At 48.1% G+C, this 23004-nt stretch overlaps 2 protein-coding genes across 4 annotated transcripts; both read left to right on the top strand.

Moving 5' to 3' along the window:
• Nucleotides 1-8721: 8721 nt before the first annotated feature.
• On the top strand, nucleotides 8722-17170 carry CDKL2 (cyclin dependent kinase like 2). 3 transcript variants are annotated; one of them, XR_007777547.1, is made up of 13 exons: nucleotides 8722-9003; nucleotides 10870-11064; nucleotides 11331-11509; nucleotides 11634-11746; nucleotides 11916-12055; nucleotides 12351-12439; nucleotides 12948-13068; nucleotides 13674-13945; nucleotides 14118-14208; nucleotides 14995-15079; nucleotides 15190-15296; nucleotides 15601-15872; nucleotides 16174-17170. XR_007777547.1 is itself a non-coding variant. In XM_009098481.4 (13 exons), exons 1-12 carry the CDS (start codon nucleotides 8836-8838, stop codon nucleotides 15658-15660), a joined length of 1620 nt encoding a protein of 539 aa, XP_009096729.1. In that variant the 5' UTR covers nucleotides 8722-8835; the 3' UTR covers nucleotides 15661-15693; nucleotides 16174-17170. The 3 variants fall into 3 exon arrangements, 2 of the variants coding, with proteins under 2 accessions (XP_009096729.1, XP_050830221.1); XM_009098481.4 differs by having other exon boundaries at nucleotides 15601-15693; XM_050974264.1 differs by having other exon boundaries at nucleotides 15601-17170.
• An 899-nt stretch (nucleotides 17171-18069) lies between these two features.
• On the top strand, nucleotides 18070-22236 carry RCHY1 (ring finger and CHY zinc finger domain containing 1). Its single transcript, XM_009098483.4, has 9 exons — nucleotides 18070-18229; nucleotides 18315-18434; nucleotides 19129-19244; nucleotides 19309-19387; nucleotides 19644-19688; nucleotides 19793-19851; nucleotides 20181-20207; nucleotides 20492-20612; nucleotides 20836-22236. Exons 1-9 carry the CDS (start codon nucleotides 18134-18136, stop codon nucleotides 20962-20964), a joined length of 792 nt encoding a protein of 263 aa, XP_009096731.1. The 5' UTR covers nucleotides 18070-18133; the 3' UTR covers nucleotides 20965-22236.
• The last annotated feature ends 768 nt before the right edge of the window (nucleotides 22237-23004 follow it).

The raw sequence follows: 23004 nt of genomic DNA, 5'->3' as shown, positions 1-23004 counted from the left end.
AGCGGCGGCAGAACTCCGCGGATCTGCTAAAACCCCCATCTTCGAGCTGATCACTTTAATAAAGGCATTAAAAGTAGGAGAATCTCCTGCCCTGTTTATTTCAGCTGGGGGCTCGTCCGGGATCGCCACGCCTGAAGAGGACACCAGGACTGGGACGGCCGCCCACCCTAGGACCTCCGGGACAGCTGGCTACCAGGACCCGAGGAGATCAGCTTGGACCAGTGACGCCGAGGAGTGCCAGATTGGTGAGAAAATGCCGGCGGCGGGAGTGGGGGCGAGTGAATGGTGTGTGAATGAGACGAAGACTGGTTAGTTCCAGATCTTCGAAGTGAGTGGGACCTCCCATTACCGCGGTTCCGGACTCCCGCGAGGGGGCCGGCCGGGAACGGAGGGAAGCGTTTGGAATTTGAGTGAGTGAGAGCCTCCGAAGGGGGGGTCAGGGCCCCCCCCCTCCGGGCGTGCGGAGGAATTTTGGGTGAGTGGCACGCACAGATCTCAGCGAAGGAGGCCGGGGTTTGTTTTAAGTCCTGACGAAGGAAGTCAGGCACAGATCCCGGCGAAGGAGGCTGGGGTTTGTTTTAAGTCCTGACGAAGGAGGTCAGGCAGATTGTAAGTCTCGAGAAGGATTCGAGCAAGCTCAAAGCCCTGCAGGCAAACTAAGTCCTGACGAAGGAAGTCAGGCCTCGGCGAAGGAGGCCGGGTTTTAAGTCCTGACGAAGGAAGTCAGGCCTCGGCGAAGGAGGCCGGGTTTTAAGTCCTGATACATAGAGAAATCAGGCAGTAGCATAAATATAAAGTCCTGAGCTTCAGGCAATTTTTTTCTTAAAATTTTTTTTCTGTTGAGACCTGGAAAATGGGAGGATGTAACAGCAAGAAAGAGGGCAAGAGGCTGAGGAATATACCTCCCAACTGTCCTTTAGGAGAACTGTTAGAAAGATGGCATTCTATAGAGGCCACCGAGGGATTGGATAAGGTTAAGATGATCCATTATTGTGTAGAAGTTTGGCCAGAATTAGAAGTGCTGGGAGGATGGCCCTGGTGTGGGACAAAGGATAAGTGGATGTGTCAGCAGCTGAGTCAATATCTGACAGCTCGGGAGGACACCAATCCTGAGTAATTATTGTATACAGATTGTTGGCTAAAGAGTGTTACTGGGGATGAAGATGTGAGAATTTGTAGGGTACAGAGGAAGAGAGAGGGGAATGACAGAGGGGATGTTGGAATTAGTAAAAGATGGGACCCCCCTGGACTATTTACTCCCGGGTTCCCCTTTACCTTATAATCCTCTTCCTCGAGCACCTCAAAGAGCAGATGCGGCCTTTCCTCCGGCTGCTATCTCATTACCACCTCCTGTAATTCCTTCCCCTACCCCTTTGGCTTCCTCTGTGGCAGACCCAGTATCTCCCCTAGTAACCACTCCCTTGGCACCCCCTTCAGCTCCCTCAGTTCCTTCAGCACCACCACAAGTGCCTACTCCACAGGCTACATTCTCTACCCCTTCTCAAGCTCCACTTGATATGCATGCAGGCTCTTCTCCCCATCCTATTGCTGTCCCTTTACCTCCTCCTAGCTGGGGCACAAATGCCTCCATGCCTGATAAACCGCTATCACCGAATACACCTGGTGACCTGCAGAGAGTTCAGGGGAATCCTGATAGCTCTCAAACTGGTAGTTCAGTGTCTGAGGATGGGCCACACTGCAATACCCCATCTAAGGCCTCCAAGGTAGAGAAACTTTTTCCCCTCAGAGAAGTTCCTATGGGAGGGGTAGCAGGAGGTGTTGGCTTTGTGAACGGTCCTCTAACTGCTTCTGAGGTGAGAGGATTCAAGAAAGAGTTAGGGCATTTAGTTGAGGACCCAGTGGGCATAGCTAACCAAGTGGATCAATTCTTAGGTCCAAATATCTACACTTGGGGGGAGATGAATTCCATTCTGAATATCATGGTTGCGGTAACTAGAGAAAGTGTAGGGGCAAACTGCTCTATCCCACAATCCGAGGGTCCACCACCAGGAGGAGGCAAGGATTGGGCAGTACTGTCAGGTGCAAGCGGAATAGAGAGACCTCAAATCAAGTGCTGCTATTATTGCGGAGGGATAGGTCATATAAGGAAGTTATGTAGAAAGCTTAGTACTGATGAGGCAATAGCCAGGGAACAAGATGACTTAGGGAGGATTCTTAGGGGTGATTATTAAAGGTGTCAAGGGCTCTATACTTTAGGGGATCCCATGCAACATCTAGAAGAGCCCTTGGTAAACTTTGAGGTGGGACCCCTAAATGAAGAATTTGAATTTTTGGTTGATACAGGAGCAGAAAAGTCTTGTCTGAACAAAGTACCAGAAGGTATGTCAGTAGGGAAAAAATTTTGTGAAGTGTTAGGGGTTGAAGGGAAACTATTAAGAGCATCAGTGATAGAAGATGTAAAAATAAAAGGAAACTCTAGACAGTATGAAGCTAATTTTGTTTATCTGCCTAAGTTAGAAAAAAGTTTGTTAGGAAGAGATCTGCAGGTTCATTTGGGAGTTGGGATTGTCCCAAGAAAAGGGAGGATGGTGGTACAAATAATGAAGATATCCCAAGGGGATATCGCAGAAATAAACCCTGAGGTATGGGCTGAAGGGGGAAAGCGGGGCCTATTGGACATTACACCAATAACAATAAAAATGCAAGATGAAACTTCACCCATACGGGTTAAACAGTATCCAATTTCCCTAGAAGGAAAGAAAGGGCTTGCCATAGTTATTGAACAACTGTTACAAGAGGGAATTTTAGAACCCTGTATGTCACCACACAATACCCCTATATTGGCAGTTAAGAAAGCTGAAGGGAAATATAGGCTGGTACAAGATCTGAGGGAGGTCAACAAAAGGACCATTGCTAGACATCCAGTTGTGCCCAACCCGTATATTCTTCTAAGCCAGATTCCAAGAGAACATGCTTGGTTCACTGTCATAGATTTGAAAGATGCTTTCTGGTCATGCCCTTTGGCAGTGGAATGTAGAGATTGGTTTGCCTTTGAATGGGAGGATCCAGATACAAAAAGAAAACAACAGCTAAGATGGACCCGATTACCACAAGGGTTCACGGAATCCCCCAACCTCTTTGGACAAGCCCTGGAGAGTTTGTTAGAACAGTTTGTTCCTGAAGAAGGAGTACAAATCCTGCAGTATGTTGATGACCTGATGGTGTCAGGGGAGGGAAAAGAACAGGTCAGAATGACTAGCATTAAGCTTTTGAATTTTCTGGGGGAGAAGGGACTAAAAGTTTCCCAAGAAAAGCTACAGTTTGTACAATCTGAAGTAACATATCTTGGGCACATAATAGGAGGGGGATATAAGAAGTTAAGTCCTGACAGAATCTCAGGCATTCTATCTCTCCCAGCCCCAAAAACAAAAAGAGATGTGAGAAAACTCCTGGGCCTGTTTGGATATTGCAAGTTATGGTTAGATCAATACACGCAAAGTGTAAAATTCTTATACAGTAAATTAGTAGCTCCAGATCCTTTGACTTGGACAGCAGAAGATGATCAACAACTGGAAAACCTAAAAAACAAATTGTCTTCTGCCCCGGTTTTAAGCCTACCAGACCTCAAGAAGAGCTTTGACCTGTTTGTGAGTGCTGAAGAGGGTATAGCCTATGGTGTACTAACTCAAGAGTGGGGGGGCTGCAGAAAACCCGTGGCTTACATCTCCAAATTGTTAGATCCAGTGGCTAGAGGCTGGCCAGTTTGTATACAAGCAGTAGCAGCAACTGCTATCCTGATTGAAGAAACAAAAAAATTGACCCTACAAGGAAAAATTAAGGTACATACTCCTCACGATCTTAAAACAGTGCTGAGCCAGAGGGCTCAGCAGTGGCTAACCGATGCCAGAATATTAAAATATGAAATCATACTAATGAACACAGATGACTTAGACTTTATTACATCCAATTCCCTCAATCCAGCACAATTCCTAATGGGAGAGCCTGTAGAGAATTTAGAGCATGATTGCCTTGAATTGATTAACCTCCAAACAAAAGTAAGGGAGGATTTAGAAGATCAGCCTCTAGCAACTGGAAGAATCTTGTTCATAGATGGCTCTTCTAGGGTAATAGATGGGAAAAGAGCTTCAGGTTATGCCATCATAGAAGGAGAGACCTTACAAATTAATGAAAAAGGGAAACTACCCCCAAACTGGTCAGCCCAAAGCTGTGAAATATATGCCCTGAAAAGAGGATTAGACTTACTGGAGGGGGACCGGGGAACCATTTATACAGACTCTCAATATGCATTTGGGATAGTTCATACATTTGGGAAAATATGGGAGGAGCGAGGATATCTAAACTCAAAAGGAAAAAGCTTAGCTCATGAGAACCTGGTCAGGTCTGTATTAGAATCTCTACAGAAACCAACAGAAGTAGCGGTGGTCCATATAAAAGGGCACCAAAGAGGAGACAGTCTGGAAGCTAGAGGAAACCGATTGGCTGATCAGATAGCAAAGGAAGCAGCCTTGGAACCTGGAGATCACCAGTGAAAATTCTTAAAGCAGAAACCACACCTGAGGAGAGCAAAAGAAGAGAAGAACCCATATTCAGTGAAAAAGAGTTAGAGGTTATAAAAGATTTAAAGTTACAACAGGGGCAACAAGGGGAGTGGTTAACTTCAGATGGACGGGTGTTTTTGAATAAAGCACTTGCTCGAGCAGTACTAACAGAACTACATAAACTAACCCACTGGGGAGTTCAGGGGCTATGTGATCATTTCTTAAGAAATAACCTGTGCATAGGTGTATATAGCCTAGCAAAAGCAATTACAAAAGGGTGTTTCATTTGTCAAAAAGTAAACCAGAAAGTCATGAGACGGGTAGTCCCTGGAGGGAGAGAATTAGCTCTAAGACCTTTCCAAAACATACAGATAGATTTCACTGAGATGCCCCCAGTGCAGGGGTATAAATATTTACTAGTCATAGTAGATCATCTCACCCATTGGGTGGAAGCTTTCCCGACTAGAAGGGAAACGGCCCAAGTTGTGGCCAGTGTAATTTTGGAAAACATTATCCCCAGATACGGAATAGTAAACACCATAGATTCAGACCGAGGTTCACACTTTGTAGCCCAAACATTGCAAAATATAATCAGAGCCTTAGGAATAGAATGGAGATTGCATACTCCGTGGCACCCCCAGAGTTCTGGGAGGGTGGAGCGGATGAACAAAACACTCAAAAATGTATTAATTAAATTGGTAGAAGAGACAAAATTGAATTGGCTGAAGTGTTTGCCCCTAGCGCTTTTGCGCATCAGAACAAGACCTCGGTCTGACTTAAGGATTTCACCCTATGAAATGATGTTTGGACTGCCATTCCTGTTAACACCCTATAGTACAGGAGACTATCTGGAAGGAGAAGAGGCTACCAGAAAGTATTTAGAAATCATTGGAAGGACTCTAGAAGGACTTAGAAAAAAAGGATACCTCCCCCAAACTTCCCCTCTTGAAGCAAAGGTTCATAATATTAACCCAGGAGACTGGGTTCTGATAAAGTCATGGAATACTGGACCATTAATGCCTAAATTTGAAGGCCCCTTCCAGGTACTCCTCGTCACTAATTCAGCTGTGCGGACCAGAGAAAAAGGCTGGACTCACATTACCAGGATAAAAGGGCCAGTCTCACCCCCGGGCACTGCACGAGATTCAACTACATCTCCAGTTGATTCATCTGAGTATACTGTGGTAAAAGGACCAAGTGACTTAAAATTGACTCTCAGAAGAAAGAGTCAAAAAGACTGAACTGTATAGAAAGAGTTTGGTATCAGAATCATAACATATCTAAAAGTGTTGTAAGACAGTTTTGAATGTTGTAAAACAGTTTTGTATTTAAATGAGGTTTGTAAAACGTTAAGAGAAAAGAAAAACTGTTAAAGTAATTCTAGAAAAAATTCTGAGTAAACTCCCCCAACTCAAAATCAAATATTCCAAGTTAATCTTCTACAGAGTACCCTCCCTAGGAGAAATAAAAATTAGTAGGGACAGACCAAGAGAGGTAACCAGAGAGGTGGATAAAAAAGAAAGGACTCTTAAAGGGCTAAAAAACCTGAAATCCTCAAGAGGCAAGACCGGGTGGGGGCAGGCTGTGTAAGATGACCCATACCGGACTCTTGGGAAGGGTAGTAATGATGGCTTTAATTGCTGGTGCTCTGGGGAGCCCAGGAGAGCCGTGTTGTGAATGCTACCAACCCCTCGAGGAGGGAGAAATAAGCTCCTTGTCGAGAGTCGATACAAGTTCCAACCCTATTTGTGTTAACCTCTCCCAATTGGTCTTTTGTGAAAAGGAAGAGAAAGGATGGATGGCCCAGAATACTGCCACTTTGATGCAGCAACTCCTGGGAGAGTGCCCTGTAGGAGAAACCGGTTTGAGCTTCAAACGTAATGTTACTGAAGCAAGCTTGATAGATCTGGTAAAAAGACAAGAGATGGTAAAAGTGGTAAGAAAAATGGTTTGTAAAAGGTATTTAGCAGTTTTGTCTGTTAAGAAAAAAGAAAGGGACAAGAGTATTTACTATGAAGCATATGAGTGTACTGAAAAAGAGATAAACCCCTTTAGGAAAATGAAAGAAGTGTGTAAATGTTGGGAAAGCCCTAAACCCCTGGTTTTGATCTTTGGTATTACAGCATACACTAAATTGTTAGGAGATTGGTCTAGTAGTTGCACTACTGGAATGATAACACCAGATTTCTTTTTATTACACAAAGAATCTGGATCAAGTTTAGGAGTTCATATATACAAAGATTTAAGAGAAACCAAACAGAAGAAGCAAAGTACAATAGAAATTGAGAGAAGTCAAAATTGTAAAGGCCAAGTTCAGACCCCGATATCTATGTTAAATAAAATCATCAGGCTCCAAGCAGTATTAGAGATAAAGAATGCAATCATTAGAAACATTTCAAACGAGATAAAAAAAACTAGCACATGTAAACAACCAAGAACAGACTCCTACACTTGATTCCAGTTGGTGGGATAACCTATGGATTTTCAAAAAGGATTTATGGGAAAAAGCGACTTTCCCCACTGTGTGTATACTGGGGGGATTGCTTTCTTTACTGTGCATATGTCCCTGCTTCTTTAAAAGAGTGGTACCTGCCGTTCAGGCCAACCTGAAGAAACCCAGGAGAATAACAAAGTTAAGTAACTGTGATTACCAAAGGGCTCAAGAAATTTATAATCAATACCGAAAGAAATTAAGGTTGATGCAAGCTTAGGTTTAAGCTCGATCAAAGAAAAAAAGGGGGGTCTGTTATGAACAAAAAAAAGGTTACCGTTTTTTTTCCTAAGAGAAGGAGCAGCAGAGGAGTTTTTGAGTTGATCTGAGAGTTAACCGTTGGCCTAGAGTTCTTTGTTAGGGAAATGTTGTAACCGCCAGTTAAGTATCCTTAAGTATAGTCATTTGACTCTCAATTGTAGGAGATTCTTGTCTATTTCAGTACCACCCTAGCCTGCTGCCAAGAAGACGACAACCCGCCCCTCGGACGGTGAGAGGAGAGGGGGATATTTGCATCTCAGGAGACATGCAAATTTCCCCCAAACTCAGACTACCTTAGGACAGGACTTTTACCAAATCCTGGAAAATACCCCAAAAGAGACGAGCCGAAACAGAATTAGAAGGTCAGAGTGGTGTCTGGACAGCAGGGCCGGGGTCCGAAGCTGGAAGAGACACTTGAAAACCTCGGTCACTCCTCGCCCTAACTACAAACGATGTCAGTCAGACCCAGGACCCGCTGGACTGATAACCCAAACGGAGACACCCTGGGTATACCCCACTGCCTTGCGAGGACAGGACTCCCGGCCCTGCCCCCTTGGGGACAGAGCTGCAAATCCTCCTCTTCTGAGTCACTGCTGGGAGCGGCGGCAGAACTCCGCGGATCTGCTAAAACCCCCATCTTCGAGCTGATCACTTTAATAAAGGCATTAAAAGGAGGAGAATCTCCTGCCCTGTTTATTTCATGCAGTATTCCAGCCTGACAGGCATTCATGAATTCCTTCAGAGAAATGGAACACCTTTCTTTCCACAGTGCCCTCAGCTGTGACACAGAGGCCATCAAACTGAGGCGGGAATCTTGGGATTATCCACGTGGAATGCCTTTGTTTCTGCAGTTTATTCCTGGAGCTGTTTTCCTGCACGTGTCCTGCCGTGCCAGGACTGCCCAGAACGCGAGAAGTCAGTGTCAGCAGAAGGCCAGACCTTCTGTGGGTTGCTGCATCCAGCACAGGGTGGAAGGAGGAACAAGGGGATGCTGGATGAAGAATGGATTGGCTGAGAATACGAGCATCCACAGGGATGCTTCAGCTTTTCTTTCTCTCAAAGGGGGCAGGTTAATGCACAGCGTTACATTGCAAATAGCAGGTGCAGACAGGTTTGTAAAATGGACTGCACAGGCATCTAAAACCGAATTATTCCGCCCTTTTCACGGCTGATCCTTGGCAACATCGGCCAACCCTCCCGTGCACACACCAGGAACAATCATTGCATGGATTCAGGCTGGGTTTTTAACACTCAGCCCACTGCACACGACACAAGATTGCTTAGCACGCCTTACGTGCCCCAGGGGCTTTAAGAAAGCAGCCTTTATAACATTTTACCCTTAAAACATTTGACGAGGCCTTTTCACTCTCGAAGGGCCGAGCGGGCTTCCGGCCGCCTTTCGCGACAGGCGGGGCGCGGCCGCGCTTTACGGCGGGCCGTTGCCGCGGTAACACCGCCGCGTTGGGTGGGAGCCGGCGGCGGCCGCGGTGCCGCCATCCCGGTGCTGTGCCCGCGTCCCGGCCCGGCCCTGCCGCAGGGTCCGGGCCCTCCCGCCCTGCCGCCATGGACAAATACCAGGTGCTGGGGCTGGTGGGGGAAGGCAGCTACGGGATGGTGACCAAGTGCAGGAACAGGGAGAGCGGGCAGATCGTGGCCGTCAAGAAGTTCCTGGAGAGCGACGACGACGCGGCGGTGAGGAAAATCGCCCTGAGGGAAATCAAACTGCTCAAGGTGAGGCTGGCGGCACCCCCTTTTATTTTTATTTTTTTTTTTTTTTAATAGCAGTTTCGTGCTTGAACTGTAGAGGGTTTGTGTGTTTAAAACTCTTCCTTCGGCTTCCCCGCTCGGGCTGTGTCGCAGCACTGCACGCACAAAGTGTCAGCGACAAAAGCCAGGCCGGGGGAGACGCGCTGGGGCCCTGCTGGGATTTCCAGGTGCTGGATTTCATGGAGCCTGCCGTGCTGTGGCCTGGCGGAGCTGCTGCTCCCTGGGCCTGGGCGCCGGGCTGGATGCACCTGGCGGATCCTGGGATGTTCCGGCGTTGCCAGGGAATGGTGCGGTCTCTGTTGCCTCCTGGTGGTGGCTGTACCCCTATCCCAAATGCCTGGCCTTTCCTGCTGGAAACAGAAGAAACCTTTCAAAGCCTGGGTGTGTAACTCCATACGGGCTGGGGGCTGCCGAGGTCACCTGAGACGGGAAAACGCTTTTAGGAAAGCTTTCCTGTATTTTCTTCTATCCATGGCACCTTCCTGGCAGGAAAGACTCCTGTGGAGTTCCCTGAACAGTGTGTGGGAGCCAGCTGGCACTGTGTCCTTTGTTGTTGGAGTGTGGGAATTGCCTGGTGTCGCTGTTGTGGGGAAGGATGAGGGGGAATGGATTCAAAGTGAGAGAGAGCAGGTTTTGATTGGATATCAGGAAAAAAAGATTCCTTGTCAGGGTGGTTAGGCACTGCCATGGGTTGTCCAGAGGAGCTTCCCCTGCCCCACAGGAATGTTTGTCCCATGTGCAGTGCTTGTCCCTATGCATGGGAGTTTGGAACATTGGGACCCAGATGATGTGTTTGGTGAAAAAAAAAAAAAAAAAAAAAAGAAGGAAAACCTTATTTCCAGGCTACTCCTGTGATGTGGGGTGTTCCAGAGGTGGGAATACTGGCAAACCTGGGTCCTGTCCTCTTGTCTGCCACAAGTGTCTCTTCCTAAATCTGCCAGCTTTCAGTTCTGTGCACTGAAGCGGGGGGTGGGAAAGTGGTGTTTGCCTTAACTGCAAGAGCTACAGAATCAGCAGTTACTGAGCAGCACCCAGGTGTGCTGGGAATTAACTGCTTCTCCTGGGTGAATGGAATCTTTCCAAGGGGAACATTTGCATATGCAGCTCAGGAAGGGTGGAAATAAATACTCTTAGGCAAAATAAATACCTGGAAGTTTAGTCTCTTTGTAGGTCCTTCCCTTGTTCCCCGTCAATCTTTGGGTTTGTTTATTTTTTTTCCTCTCAAGTTTTGGCAGAAATTTAATTGTGTCTGAAAACAGCAAAAAACTCTTTGGGTCTCCTGTGTGGGGAGCAAATCATTCTTGGGAAAAGAGCTTTTTCTCTTATTGGTTACCCTTTAAAAATTCTTCTCTTGTCAGACCTTCTAAGGAATCTGGGCAGGCACAGGTGCAGGCTGGCTGGCACTGCCTCTGCCCTGGCAGAGTTCCCACTACAATTCCCTGTGCTCTGCAGTCCTTTTGCATCCCACCCCTGGGCTCTGGTGCTGCCTCCAGGCAGCCTCCAGGGATGTTTCCCTGCCAGGCTCCAGCTAATAAATAACTGTGCTCTGTAGCGTGGCCTTTTGTGTTGGTGTGTGATAAATGTGTAACAAGTGGGAGGTGGAGTCTTGTCTGCTGGGACACAAAATAAACACAAATATAGGTGACAAAATAACTAGAAAACACAGCTGCTTTTTCTCCCTCTTTTTATTCAAGTTGTATTTTTTGGTACTGTCCCAGCTGGGCTGCAGTTAAAAAAATTAACCACAATTTTTTTTTTAAATTTTCCTTTATGGCTTTTAGTAAGTGTTTTCCCTCACTAAACAACTAAACATTCCCTGGTTTTTGACAGCAACTCAGGCATGAGAATCTGGTGAACCTGTTGGATGTGTGTAAGAGGAAGAAGAGATGGTACCTGGTGTTTGAGTTTGTGGATCACACGGTGCTCAGTGACCTCGAGGACTCTCCCAATGGACTGGACTTGGAGAGGGTTCGGAAATACTTATTTCAGATTATGAGAGCAATTGCCTTTTGTCACAGCCATAATGTAAGTATCTGCAAGAAATCAGCTCTGCAGCTACAATCATAGATACATATATATTAGAAAAGAAGTGTGTACTTTTGTATTTGTATGTACTTGAACTTAGAGAAATAGAAAGGGAAAGAGATACATAAAATAATTGTGTCTGAAATTAGTGGTTCTGTGTTTGCCTGTGGTTTTCTACTTGAATATGAGAAAGCTGCTTTTTGCTGAGCCAGTCAGTTTGCTATGTACAAACAGGGAGTTTGCCTGACTTCCTTCTCTCTGTGCAGATAATCCATCGGGATATTAAGCCAGAGAACATACTGGTTTCCCAGTCAGGAGTTGTGAAACTCTGCGACTTCGGCTTTGCCCGACCCTTGGCCACTTCTGGGGAAGCTTACACGGACTACGTGGCCACCCGCTGGTACAGAGCCCCGGAGCTGCTGGTGGGGGACAGCAAGTATGGCAGGTGAGCCTGGCCTGCCAGCCTGGCAGGGGCTCTGGGGAGCATGCAGGGGGTGCTCCATCCCTGCCTCAGCCTTTGGATCCGTGGAGCTGTGCTGAGCTGGGGTGCTGGTGGTTTTTCTCCCCAGGCCTGTGGACGTGTGGGCTGTTGGCTCCCTGGTAACAGAAATGCTTACAGGAGAGCCCCTTTTCCCTGGAGACTCAGATATTGACCAGCTCTACCATATCACCAAGTGCCTGGGTAAGAAGAGCCCCTCAGGCTTGCTCAGGAATGAAGGGCTCAGATTTGTTCTGAGGGGTGGGAAGATAATAAGCCAGACTGTAGCCCTTGCTGCTGTGCTGACCCAGCATTTCAGCCTCTCACATGTTTCACTGAGCTGTATTTTCCACCTTTGTTTGCCTGATTCCAGGTAGCTTAATTCCAAGACAACAGGAGTTATTCTATAAAAACCCCCTCTTTGCTGGCATGAAGTTGCCTGAGGTGAAGGAGCTCGAATCCCTGGAGAAACGCTATCCCAAGCTCCCTGCTGCAGCACTGGAATTAGCCAAGGTGATTAACTGAGTGTTTGCTGTGACTGTTCCTCTGTTTCCCTGCCCTTGACCTCACACAGCTGAGCACAGGGCTGTTGAAGTGCCCTTCTCTCAGCTCCCCAGGCAGCGAGCAGCTGCTGGGCATGGCAGCTTGGTCAGGGCTGTAGGATCCCAGTGCTCCAGTCCAGGGTGATGGGGGCACTCAGCTCTGCAGGGCCCAAGGGGTCGCTGCAGGGATCTTTCCCTCAGACATGCCAAAGCCTTTGTTTAATTCCTGCTGTGTTTTCCTCCTCCTGTTGGCATTGGTTTGACAGGAGTGCTTGCAGATTGACCCAGACAAGAGACCGTCCTGCGCCCAACTTCTGCAGGGCGATTTCTTCAACAAGGACGGCTTTGCTGAAAGGTAAGAGCTCCTTTCCTGCTCACTGCATGCTCAGGTTAGAAAGAAGTGAAGCACTTGTGCTTGGAGACTGCACAATGCTGGGTTTGCAGAGCTGACAGCTGCTGAATGCCTCAGTTTGTTTTGGCTTGACCTTCCTGGAAATAGAGTTGGAAGGGAACACATTGCATGGCACATTTCCCTTGGTGTGTCATTAATTAATCAGTCACCCCACACAGGGTAGTACAGTCTTACACTGTGTTCACTCACTGCATCTGCACCAGACTGGTGCAGATTTATTTTTTATTGCTGTATTTTATTGCTCTATTGCTGTATTGTGAAAAATGTGTGCTGAAGATTTTATTTAATGTATACATTACATTTGGCTTCTCACGAGTTAAAAGGCACGGTTTGTTTGACTGCCTAAAACACTATAGAAGGCTGAGCTTAACAAATGATGATGCTATTAAGATAAACAGAAGCCCTTTTATTATTTGTTTTTTTTTTTCTTTTCTCCTTATATGGAATGTAGATTTACTCAGGAGCTTAAACAAATAATCCAGAAAGATGCCAGAGACCATCAGTTCCAAAAAAAATCTAAAAAAAGGGACAAAGATAATGTTTCAGAAGAAAGAAAAATCATCAGTGTCCAGGTTGGTCCATCTGTGTTTTCCAAACCTGCATTGTTTTGGGGTTTTTCTCATGTTTTAAATAATTGTTTTTAAAATAGGTGCAGCAGTTTAAATTCCTAGGAAATAGCTTGGGAGTGTGCAGGGGGCTCTTGGGCCAGTCCCTTTCAGGTAAACCACACAGTAGTGCAGTTCCTGGCAATACAGAGCTGGAGGGGAATCACTTGAGAAGCATAAGTCATGCTTCATGCTGCTGTTAACTTGTTTTAAAACCCTGTCATCAAAATTTAAAATATTCTTTTCAACTGGATACCAAGGACGCTTCAGAGTGACTTTGAGGTGACATTGAGATGAGTTTTTATTCAATTTCTTCAGAAGAGACATGGGATACAGCTGGTTTTCCTCCATCATTTCTGATTCCAGTCACAAGTTACTTATTTACAGAGTGTGCTGGAACCCTGACAAGTTTTCTCCTGTTTGATGGCAAGCAGAGATTTTCTAACAAAACCAATTCTACCTCCATTAGATTATCATAGAATCATGCAGGTGTAGGCTTCTGACATGTTTTTTTTGTAAACTGCTTTTTTAATACGACTGAAAGGAAAGATTATGTTTATCTTCCCAAACAGGATTTCAGCATAGGCCCAAGGAGCAAAGATGGGAAGCTGATAAAGACCAAGCCCTCTAAAGCTGATGCAGAGAAAGCAGATCGATCCTCCAAGCTGAGCTTCCTCTATGACAACACAATCCACCCACTGAAATTGAGCCCTCAGACCAACCTGAAAGATTCCAGCAGCAGCTTGGACTACGCCAAGAACCTGGGCACATTTATCCCTCCCATCAACCAGAACTTCTCTCCTACCTTTGGGATGGGGTCTGGGCCTGGGAGCCTTAATTACAGGTAAGGGAGCAGAGCTAGGGGAGCTCGTATCCATCATCCCTGGGATGTCTTGGGAGGGGCAGGGTGACAATGTGGGAACACAAGACGTGGGCTTTGGGACACCTGGCATTTGTTGCTTTATATTGCTGTGTCAGCCCAGCTCATAGCAACTTGGGGGCCTTTCTGGTTACAGACTTGATGAGAAGAGTAAAAAATACTTGAACCCCTTGCTAAAGGCACGGAAGCCTTCTCCAGTGGGGCGTTGCAGTGTCAGCCTGACACCGGTGAGTTGTCTGTCTGTCACCCTTGGCCAAGCAAAAATGAATTCAGTTGTGTGTTGTATTCTCAAGAACTCCATTTGATCCATCTTTCACCATAACTCCCCACTGGAAATACTGGTTTTGTTACCCCTTTTTCCCTGCAGATTTTTGTTCATTATCCCTTGCTAGCAGTTCTTAGATAAAATATATTTTATGTCAGAAAGCAATTTTTAATGAGGGGAGCAGTCCAGCATTGTGGTATTTGTGAGATTTGGAATATATCCATGGCCTCCTGCCTGGCCAGGAACAATAGACCATGTGTGCTGTGCTACTGAGGCAGAACTGAGGGTTTGGATTTAATGTGGCCAGGGCTTTACTTAGTCATGTCATTACTGCATTAAAAATTGATAAGGAAAACAAGTGAAATGGAAAGTTTTCCTCTTCTCTCACTACCTAGGCACGATTATTACTGTGCCAGCCAGGAACATTTGCCTTTTTCCAGATAACTAATCCCAGCCATTCTCCAAGGGCTGTATTTTATCTCTCCGAAAGCAGCCTCACTTAGATAACTGTTTTTATTTTGCTGTTGCTTTTCCACTGTGTGTGTATAAAAAGCACTTGAGCAAGTTGAATTCCTTCACACACATCAGAGCCATTTGTCTCACTCTTGGACAAATTCCAACTACATCAGAGCACTGCTGTGCCACTGCTTTTTTTAAGCTTGAAAATGGCTTTATTTTTGTTTATATTTTCATGAGCTGCTCCATATGCCCTTGACTACAGGTTACTAATGAAAAATCTATCCTTCAGGCAAGTAAGAAAAAATGGGAATTTCTCAAGACCAATGTGCGTTTGCCGGAACTAAATCATCTCCCCGAGCTGAGGGGAGCGGAAGGTAGGAACTTTGAGCTCCTCTAAATACAACCTGGGTACCAAACAAGTGTCAGGAAGCAGTGTGTCAGTCCTCAGTGCCTAAACATGGCTCGCCCTGGTTGTGTTTTGCAGCTCAGCATCCTAGATTTCTGAAGAAGGAAAATAGAATGTTTGCAGAGTCCCAAGTCCCCTCCCTCGCTGCTATCGACCTTCAAAACTCAAGTCTGCCCTCACAGCAGGTAGCAAGGCAATAAAGTGGTTTGTGCTGCTCTGTATTGGTTTGCTTTGGTTTGGTTTTTGCTGACTTTCTCAATAGCGTGGCCCACAGAATTCCAGTTTGACTCCTAAAGGAGCACAATTTGCCTCGGGGTCGTAAGTCTTACACTGGGGGAGCTTTTTTGTAGCCTGATTTCACCAAAGAACAGACTTGTTTTGAATTAGGTGTTGGCATTGCATGTGTTTTTAGAAGGCTGTTTCTGATTGTCTTCTCTGTTGATGTTGCACTTGGAAATTGATCCTGTCTCTTTCTTTCCCAATTTACAGCTGTCAGGGACCTTGATGCCGGATGCATCAGAAGCCAACTTCCCCAGGGTCGAGCACTAGCCCTGGGGAGATGGTCACACCTGCCTGTAAAAGGTGGGCTTGCATTTCTGATGTGTAGCCTGCTGGGGGCTTCCAAGTGGATGGTTTCATGAACACTCACCTAGGGATGGGAAGTGCAATAGTAAAATTCTTTTATACTTCACATTCTTGCTCAGGACAGGCAGCTGATGACAGACTTCTTCCTGGAGGCAGTACACAGCTTGCTGTGCCCAGTAAATCATTCTCCTGAGCTGAGGTGCTGGGCATTGGGGCTGGAAAAGAAGCAATTAACAAAATTGGGGGGTTGAGCAAGCTGGTGGGACAACAAAAAAAAGGGAAGCTGGCTGTCTCAGTGTGGGGAGGGGAAAAAACAACTCAGATTTTCTGATCTGTGAAGCACAGAGGTGTAAGTGCACAGCTTCAGCAAGGTAAGGATGTGTAACAAAGCAAAATAAAGGAAGCCTTTCACCAGGGAGCACCTCTGTGTTTTGTGAGTCTGTCCAGAGTCATTCTCCTTTTCTCCTCTTGATGCAGGTGACTGAACAGTGGGAGCAATCCGTCTGAGTTTCCAGGGGCTAAAGCTGCCAGGTGTCTGCAGGGGAGAGGAGGATCCCTTACTCCTGCTGGTGCAGCAGACTGCCACATTAGTGGCTCGGGTCCAGGCCAAGGACGGAGATTGCACTGCCTTTGCTGCTGGATTTCTTGCATGCAAAAAGCCCCTGGAATGTTGACTTTCTGGCTTAGGGCCAGGTCTTGTCTGAGAAGAGTAGTGGTCATTGGTGTGTGACAAGGGCAGGAGCTGCTTTGGAAGACTCTGAAGGAAGCTGAGCTTTCTTTTGTCCAGCTGCTGCCCGCCTGAGGGGTTTGTTGTTCAGTGAATCCTGACGAAAGCAGCTGTCAAAATTCTCCCATTTCAGTGGGCTGCTGGATCTGGATTGAAAAGCACCTTTGCCTTGACAGTGAAGAAAACGTCTCTGCAAGAAATACAATATCTCAATGTACAAATCTGCAGCTGTTCCTTTGAAACCCTCGCTAATGCACTTGTCACTTTGATTTAGGTTCCTTTTCCATTCACATTTTTGACCCCACGTGTGGGCAGTTGTCTTTGGGGTGTTTGCCCTGGGTCTGTTGTCTGGCTGCTGTTGATGGTGAAGAAAGGAATATCCCTGTAGAATACCAAGCTGTGATGTAGGTGACACATGGAATGTCTCAGCAACTCATGGTTCCTTTAGGTCCCTTAGGAGAATGGGACAGTAAACCTTGACTGTTTGGGAACAGTTTTTGCTAACTTGCCCTAGTTTGTCTGTGGTCAGTTTTGGACTGTCCTTGTCTCGCTCACAACTTTTTTCCATCACCTGTCACAACTCACGTGGTGTCATTAACTTTGGAACTTATTTTTCCACAAAATACAGCCTTTCCCATCTGTGGATCACGACAGAATATGGTCTGAACTCATTGTATTTAGGGATTTGTCTCTATGCTGTCTCTTGACGTGTACATTTCATTTGTAAATAAAAATCTTCCAATTCCAGGCTTGACTGTCCCCATAGTGGATGCTCCACTTGGCCACAGCAGTCAGTCAGGTAGCCATGGGCAAATGCAGCAGGAAAAAGAAGGTTTGGGGAGGGAAGAGTGGAGGTTTTTGGGGGAAAGTTGGGTTTTTGGAGGAGAGAAAGGTTTAAGGGGAAGCATTTTCATGGGACAGAGTGGGGCCAGCAGGTCCAGGGAGGTGATCCTCTGCTTGGCCCCAGTGAGGCCACATCTGGAGTGCTGTGTTCAGTTCTGGGCTCCACAGTTCCTTGTCAAGAAAGACAAGGAGCTACTGGAGAGGGGCCAGCAGAGGCTGAAGGTGATGGAGGAGTCTGGATCATCTCTCTCAGGAGGGGAGACTCTGGGAGCTGGGCCTGCTCAGTCTAGAGAAGAGAGCAGGAATCTCATCAGTCCATACAAGTATCTCCCAGGTGGTTGTCAAGAGGATGGTGCCAGATTTCTGGTGTGCCCAGCAACAGGACAAGGAGCAGTGTCCAGAAACTGAAACACAAGGAGCTCCACCTCAACATGAAGAAGACTCACAGAATCTGCTCAGTGGATGGGACCCACGAGAATGACTGAGCTCAAGGAGTGTTTGGACAAAGCTGGTGGGAGTGGCGGGGTGCAGGGTCAGGAGTTGGACTCGATGATCCTGAAGGGTCCCTTCTAAGTTGGAATATTCTACGATTCTGTGATTGGTTGTGAAGTTCCCTCTCTGGAGACATTCCCAGCCCGCCTGGACTTGGTCCTTTATCACCTGCTCTGGGTGACCCCGCCTCGGCAGGGAGCTCGGCCTGGGACATCTCCAGAGCTCCCCTCCAACTCGAACCAGGCTTTAGCGAGAAGGGGAACACGAACCTTCCAGCCGCAGAGCGGGGGAACCTGTTCCGAAACCTCCAACTCCTCCGGAACCGGCTGTGAGGAAGCGGAAGGGGTGGAGCCGAGCCGGGCAACGGCGGTGGCCATGGCCACGGCGGAGGGATCGGAGGGACGCGAGCCGGGAAGCGAGGAGGGAAGCGAGCAGGGATGCGAACACTACCGGCGGGGCTGCCGGCTGCGGGTGGGTGAGCGGGGCCGGCCGTGCCGTGGCAGGGTGGCGGCCGCTCCGTGGTGCCCCGCTCCATGCCGTGTCCTTCCCTTGGCAGGCCCCGTGCTGCGGGAAGCTGTACCCGTGCCGGCTGTGCCACGACGGAGCCGAGGAGCACCAGCTGGACCGGTTCCGGGTGTCCGAGGTGCAGTGCAGCCGCTGCCGGCTCCTGCAGAAGGTGCGTCCGGCAGGGCACGGCAGGGACCGCGCTGGGCAGGCGGTGCCACCTCCCTGTTCCCTGTAGGGGTTATGGCCTGGTGGCGTGTCAGGGCAGGTTTCGGATGGATGGCAGGGAAAGCTCTTGACCCAGAGGAACTGGAAGAGGCTCCCCGGGGAAGGGGTCACAGCCCCGATCCTGGCAGAGGGCAAGAGGCAGGTGGGCAGTGCTCTCAGGCACCTGTGGGATGCTCGGAGCGCTCCTGTGCGGGGCTGAGCGTTGGACATCGGGAACCTTGTGGGTCCCTTTCCAGCTCGGGATGTCCTGTGGTCACAGAGCATATGGCACAGGGTTGTGTCCAGGCGGTTCTGGAGGGTCTCCAGTGAGGGAGACTCCACAGCCTCTCTGTTCCAAGCCTCTTCCTCCTGCTCAGGTGGAACTGCCTGTGCATCAGCCTCTGCCCATTGCCTCTTGGCCTGTGCCTGGGCAGCATAGAGCAGGGGCTGATTCCATCCTCCTGGCACCTTCCACATCCCTGCAGACGTGGTTAGATCCCCTCAGCCGTCCCTTATCAGGGCTCAGCAGGCCCAGCTCCCTCAGCCTATCCTGTGCACTCTGTTGATCGCTTCTTAGCTCTCAGCCTCGCTTCAGGAGCTCCACGCCCCTCTTGGAGCCTGGAAGCAGGCACAGCACTCAGGATGTTCCTGTCCCTCAGGCCCAGCAGCGCTGTGAGGGCTGTGGCAACCTCTTTGGGGAGTACTACTGTGACATCTGCCACCTGTTTGACTGTGACAAGAAGCAGTACCACTGCCAGGAGTGCGGCATTTGCAGGTGCGTGCGGGCGGCGGGCCCGGCTCCGCGGGCACCGGCCCTGCCCTGACCCCTCTCTCCGCAGGATTGGCCCCAAGGAGGATTTCTTCCACTGCTCCAAGTGTAATTTGTGCCTGAGCCTGAGTCTCCAAGGAAAGCACAAGGTGAGGATGCACTGCTAATCTCCGTATCTTAAAAAGGAGCACCTTGAACGTGAAGCTGGATGGGCCTCAGCCCCATCTGAGGCCACAGGAACGGGGAGAGCAGTGGGTTCTCCTTCTCTAAATTCACCTAACAGCAACACAGGTGCCACTAGTTGGAGTCATAAGAAATTTTACCTATTGGAGCTTTACAATAGAGAAAAACATGGGAAAACTACACAACAGAATAACGTTTTCTTCTCTTTTTCCATTTGCCAAGTGTATTGAAAATGTCTCCAGGCAGGACTGTCCAATATGTTTGGAGGTGAGCAGCTTCTTTTCATCTCCTGGATAACTGTGTGTGGCCCTATTTTTGGCTGTGTGTGAATTCATTTTCTTCTCTCTTGTCTTCTCTTTGCCTCCAAACAGGATATTCACACATCTCGTGTTGGAGCCCACGTTCTGCCCTGTGGTCACCTTCTTCACAGGTAAGGCAGACACCTGAGCAAGGGAAACACCTGCTGCATGGTGCTGGGTGTTTATTCAGTAGTGTTCAGTCTGTACCAGCTGCTTACAGCTGCTTTCTGAGGCACCTTCATTGTGGGGACAGTTTGTTTCTCCAGGAAGTATTTTCTCTAGGGGGATTTTCTTCTCTCTCAGTCAGTTTTGACAGTGTGAAGCTCTCCTGTCACTTGGCCTAGGGATGTTTTAAATTAATGCCTTGGGGATACCCGTGTGGCTTATCCCCTTTGTGCAGTGCAGGTGTGTTTCCTGTCAGTAAGTCAGTTTTTCTGACTGACCTGTGTTTCCTTTTCAGAACATGTTATGATGAAATGCTGAAGGAGTAAGTATTTCCAAACGTCTTTCCTCTCAGTGTTACCCTAGTCCAAACATACTGCCTTAAGAGGTAAAAATCACTCTGCCAACTGACTTAAAGGCAGCTCCTAAAGGGATGAAGGGCTAACTTAAAGGGATCAAGTGCATTTAATTTCCAATTCTGTTTGCCAGACCTTGCTGCTCCATGCTGTTTGTTTGCCTGTTACAATGTGAAACTTGTCCCTACCAATGGGCTTGTTTCATGGCCTCCTTTCATCTTCTGATTGAGACATGTCCCCCTCTTTCTGCCAGAGGCTACAGGTGTCCCCTGTGCATGCACTCGGCCTTGGACATGACCAGGTACTGGCGCCAGCTGGACAACGAGGTGGCACAGACTCCCATGCCCACCGAGTACCAGAACATGATGGTGGAGGTAAGAGGGCAGCCTTGCCTCCTTCCCTGGAGCTGTGCCTCGGAGTTACTGGCAGCAGAGGGCACTAGGGACGCGTGCTGGATCAGGAGTCCGGCCAAGGGGTGGGGAATGCTGAGGAGCAGTCACGTGTGGGGCGTTCGTCATTGCTGTTTATATACACCCACCCACCCACCGCTGGTGCTGCAGCCTCTCCCTCCCTCCCTGTCTCCCTGTGTGCCTGCAGATCCTTTGCAACGACTGCAACGCCCGCTCCACGGTGCAGTTCCACCTGCTGGGCATGAAGTGCCAGAGCTGTGAGTCCTACAACACGGCCCAGGACGGGCGGTGCCGGCTGTCCTTGGAGGAGCAGTGACCGGGCCCCGCCAGAGACTGGTTCAGGAACAAAGCAACCCTTGTGTCAGTAAAAATTCCAGTTTCCCCAGTTCAAGAAGTCCTTTACTGCATCAGGGAGGAGGCAGGTGAGAGGAGCAGCAGGAGGAGATGTGGCGAGCGGCTGGCTCCTGCAGCGGCAGGAGGAGTTTGGGGCAGCCGAAGGGGAAGGGAGGTGGAGGGGCAGCTCTGGGGGGAAATGGGTCGCTCTGAGAGGCCTTTGGGGCTAGTGCCAGCATCCACAGGGCTGTGTGTGAGGATGTGGTGTTCCCTGGGAATGGTGTGTGTGCCCCCCGGGAATGATGGGTGTCCACAGGGACAGCGGGCAGGGGTGGCATCCTCAGCTCCCTTCATGTACTGCCACCTGTGTGTACAGAATTCCCTTGAAACAAAGGAATTTCCCTGCCTGCTGGGATGAGCAGCTGGAAGATCCAGGTACAAAGCCCCCTTTTTCCCCCTGGACACCCATCCTGACTTGCTGCCGTCCATCTGCTCCGATTCCTTTGCCAGCTGCAGTGGCTTTTCCCCCCGTTTCTTCCTTGTTTTGCACCGTTCACTGGCAGAGGCTGAGGTGGGGCAGGGTTTTAGACTTGTGCATAGCTGGATTGTGCTGGTTAGGTACCTACAGTGCAGCACATCCTTCACATCAGGCTGAGCCTGAGATGTTCACTGAAATAAAGCAGTCCAGGGTCCAGTTTTCTGTGATTTTGGTCTTTGCTCATGGTAGAACTTCACTGGGGGGAGAACAGCTGCCTTTTGAAGGAAAAAAAAACCCAACTCCACCCTCTTTCGTGTAACATCCTGCCTGAGGTGTTTTGCAGTCTTAAATATTGCAGGAAGTCCTTGATTTCTGTGAATTTCACATGCAGGTACTTTACAGTAATACGATACAAAAAAGGGTTAGGTACTCTTCATGTTCTGAATTTCACATGCAGGTACTTTACAGTAATACGATACAAAAAAGGGTTAGGTACTCTTCATGTTCTGAATTTCACATGCAGGTACTTTACAGTAATACGATACAAAAAAGGGTTAGGTACTCTTCATGTTCTGACTACTCATTTTTAACTTGTTCTGTTGTAAAATGAGCTTTTCTTAATCCAGCAGTGCCCGTTTCCTGTAGGGAATATTTAGGATTTGGATGGTAGCTAATGTAGCTTGCCTTGACTGGGGTATCTTTTTCTGGAGCACTTTTCTCACTGCTATAAATAAATGTAAAAAAAGGTCTCTATTAAAATAAACAAATGACACTGAGCGTGATGTGCTCTTCTTTCACATGCGTACTCCCTGGAAATTCCCAGCTGAGTTTAAACCATGATTCAGTGCTGAAAAATGGTTGGATGTGGGGAGGTGTGAGGCCCAAGACACTGTCAGGAAAATAAGTGCTTTATTTTTTACAAGCTCCTGTGTTTTCATATTTTTGTTCTGTGGTACAAGCAAGACTCCCTGCTGCTTTGGTTGGCACCTGGTGACTCCTGGCTGGAAACCTGCTCCCAGGAAAGCCTGCAAGTGCCAGTGGGGCTCCCACCAGCCTGCAGGAGTTGTCATCCCAGAAAACTCTGGCCAGATATCCTTGGAGTGTGTTGCTAATGGTAAAACGGTGCTGGTCAAGTCCACAACCAAGCAGGTTTGCTGTTAAATGGGAAGCTAATTTCAGTTATTAATTGGAAATATTCTTGTTTGGGTTCCAGCCACAAGAGGAGGCTGAAAGAAAATTCTTACTTGAGCTGAGCTTTGGTGTTGGGAAGGAAAATTGTTCATGGTGCAGGATCCAGGTGATTTTGACCTTTTGCTCCCCTATTTTTGGTGTTTGCCTCTGGAAAGTGCACGAGGGAGTGGGAATGCTGAGGGAATGCTGAACCGCTGTTTGGTGTGTTTATCTTGGCACTGAGCCCTTAACTCCCTTTGCCAGGGAATAAATGGCAGGGCAGGAAAAGGAATGGCATTTTCAGGGGATAAAGGGCAATGGAGGGGGGATAAGGCAGGCAAGGGGCTGCTTTATGGGATGGGAGGTGCTGTATGG

This window comes from Serinus canaria, chromosome 4 (genome assembly GCF_022539315.1).
Source record: "Serinus canaria isolate serCan28SL12 chromosome 4, serCan2020, whole genome shotgun sequence".
Taxonomy (NCBI): domain Eukaryota; kingdom Metazoa; phylum Chordata; class Aves; order Passeriformes; family Fringillidae; genus Serinus; species Serinus canaria.
This window is presented reverse-complemented; position numbering and strand designations above follow the sequence as displayed.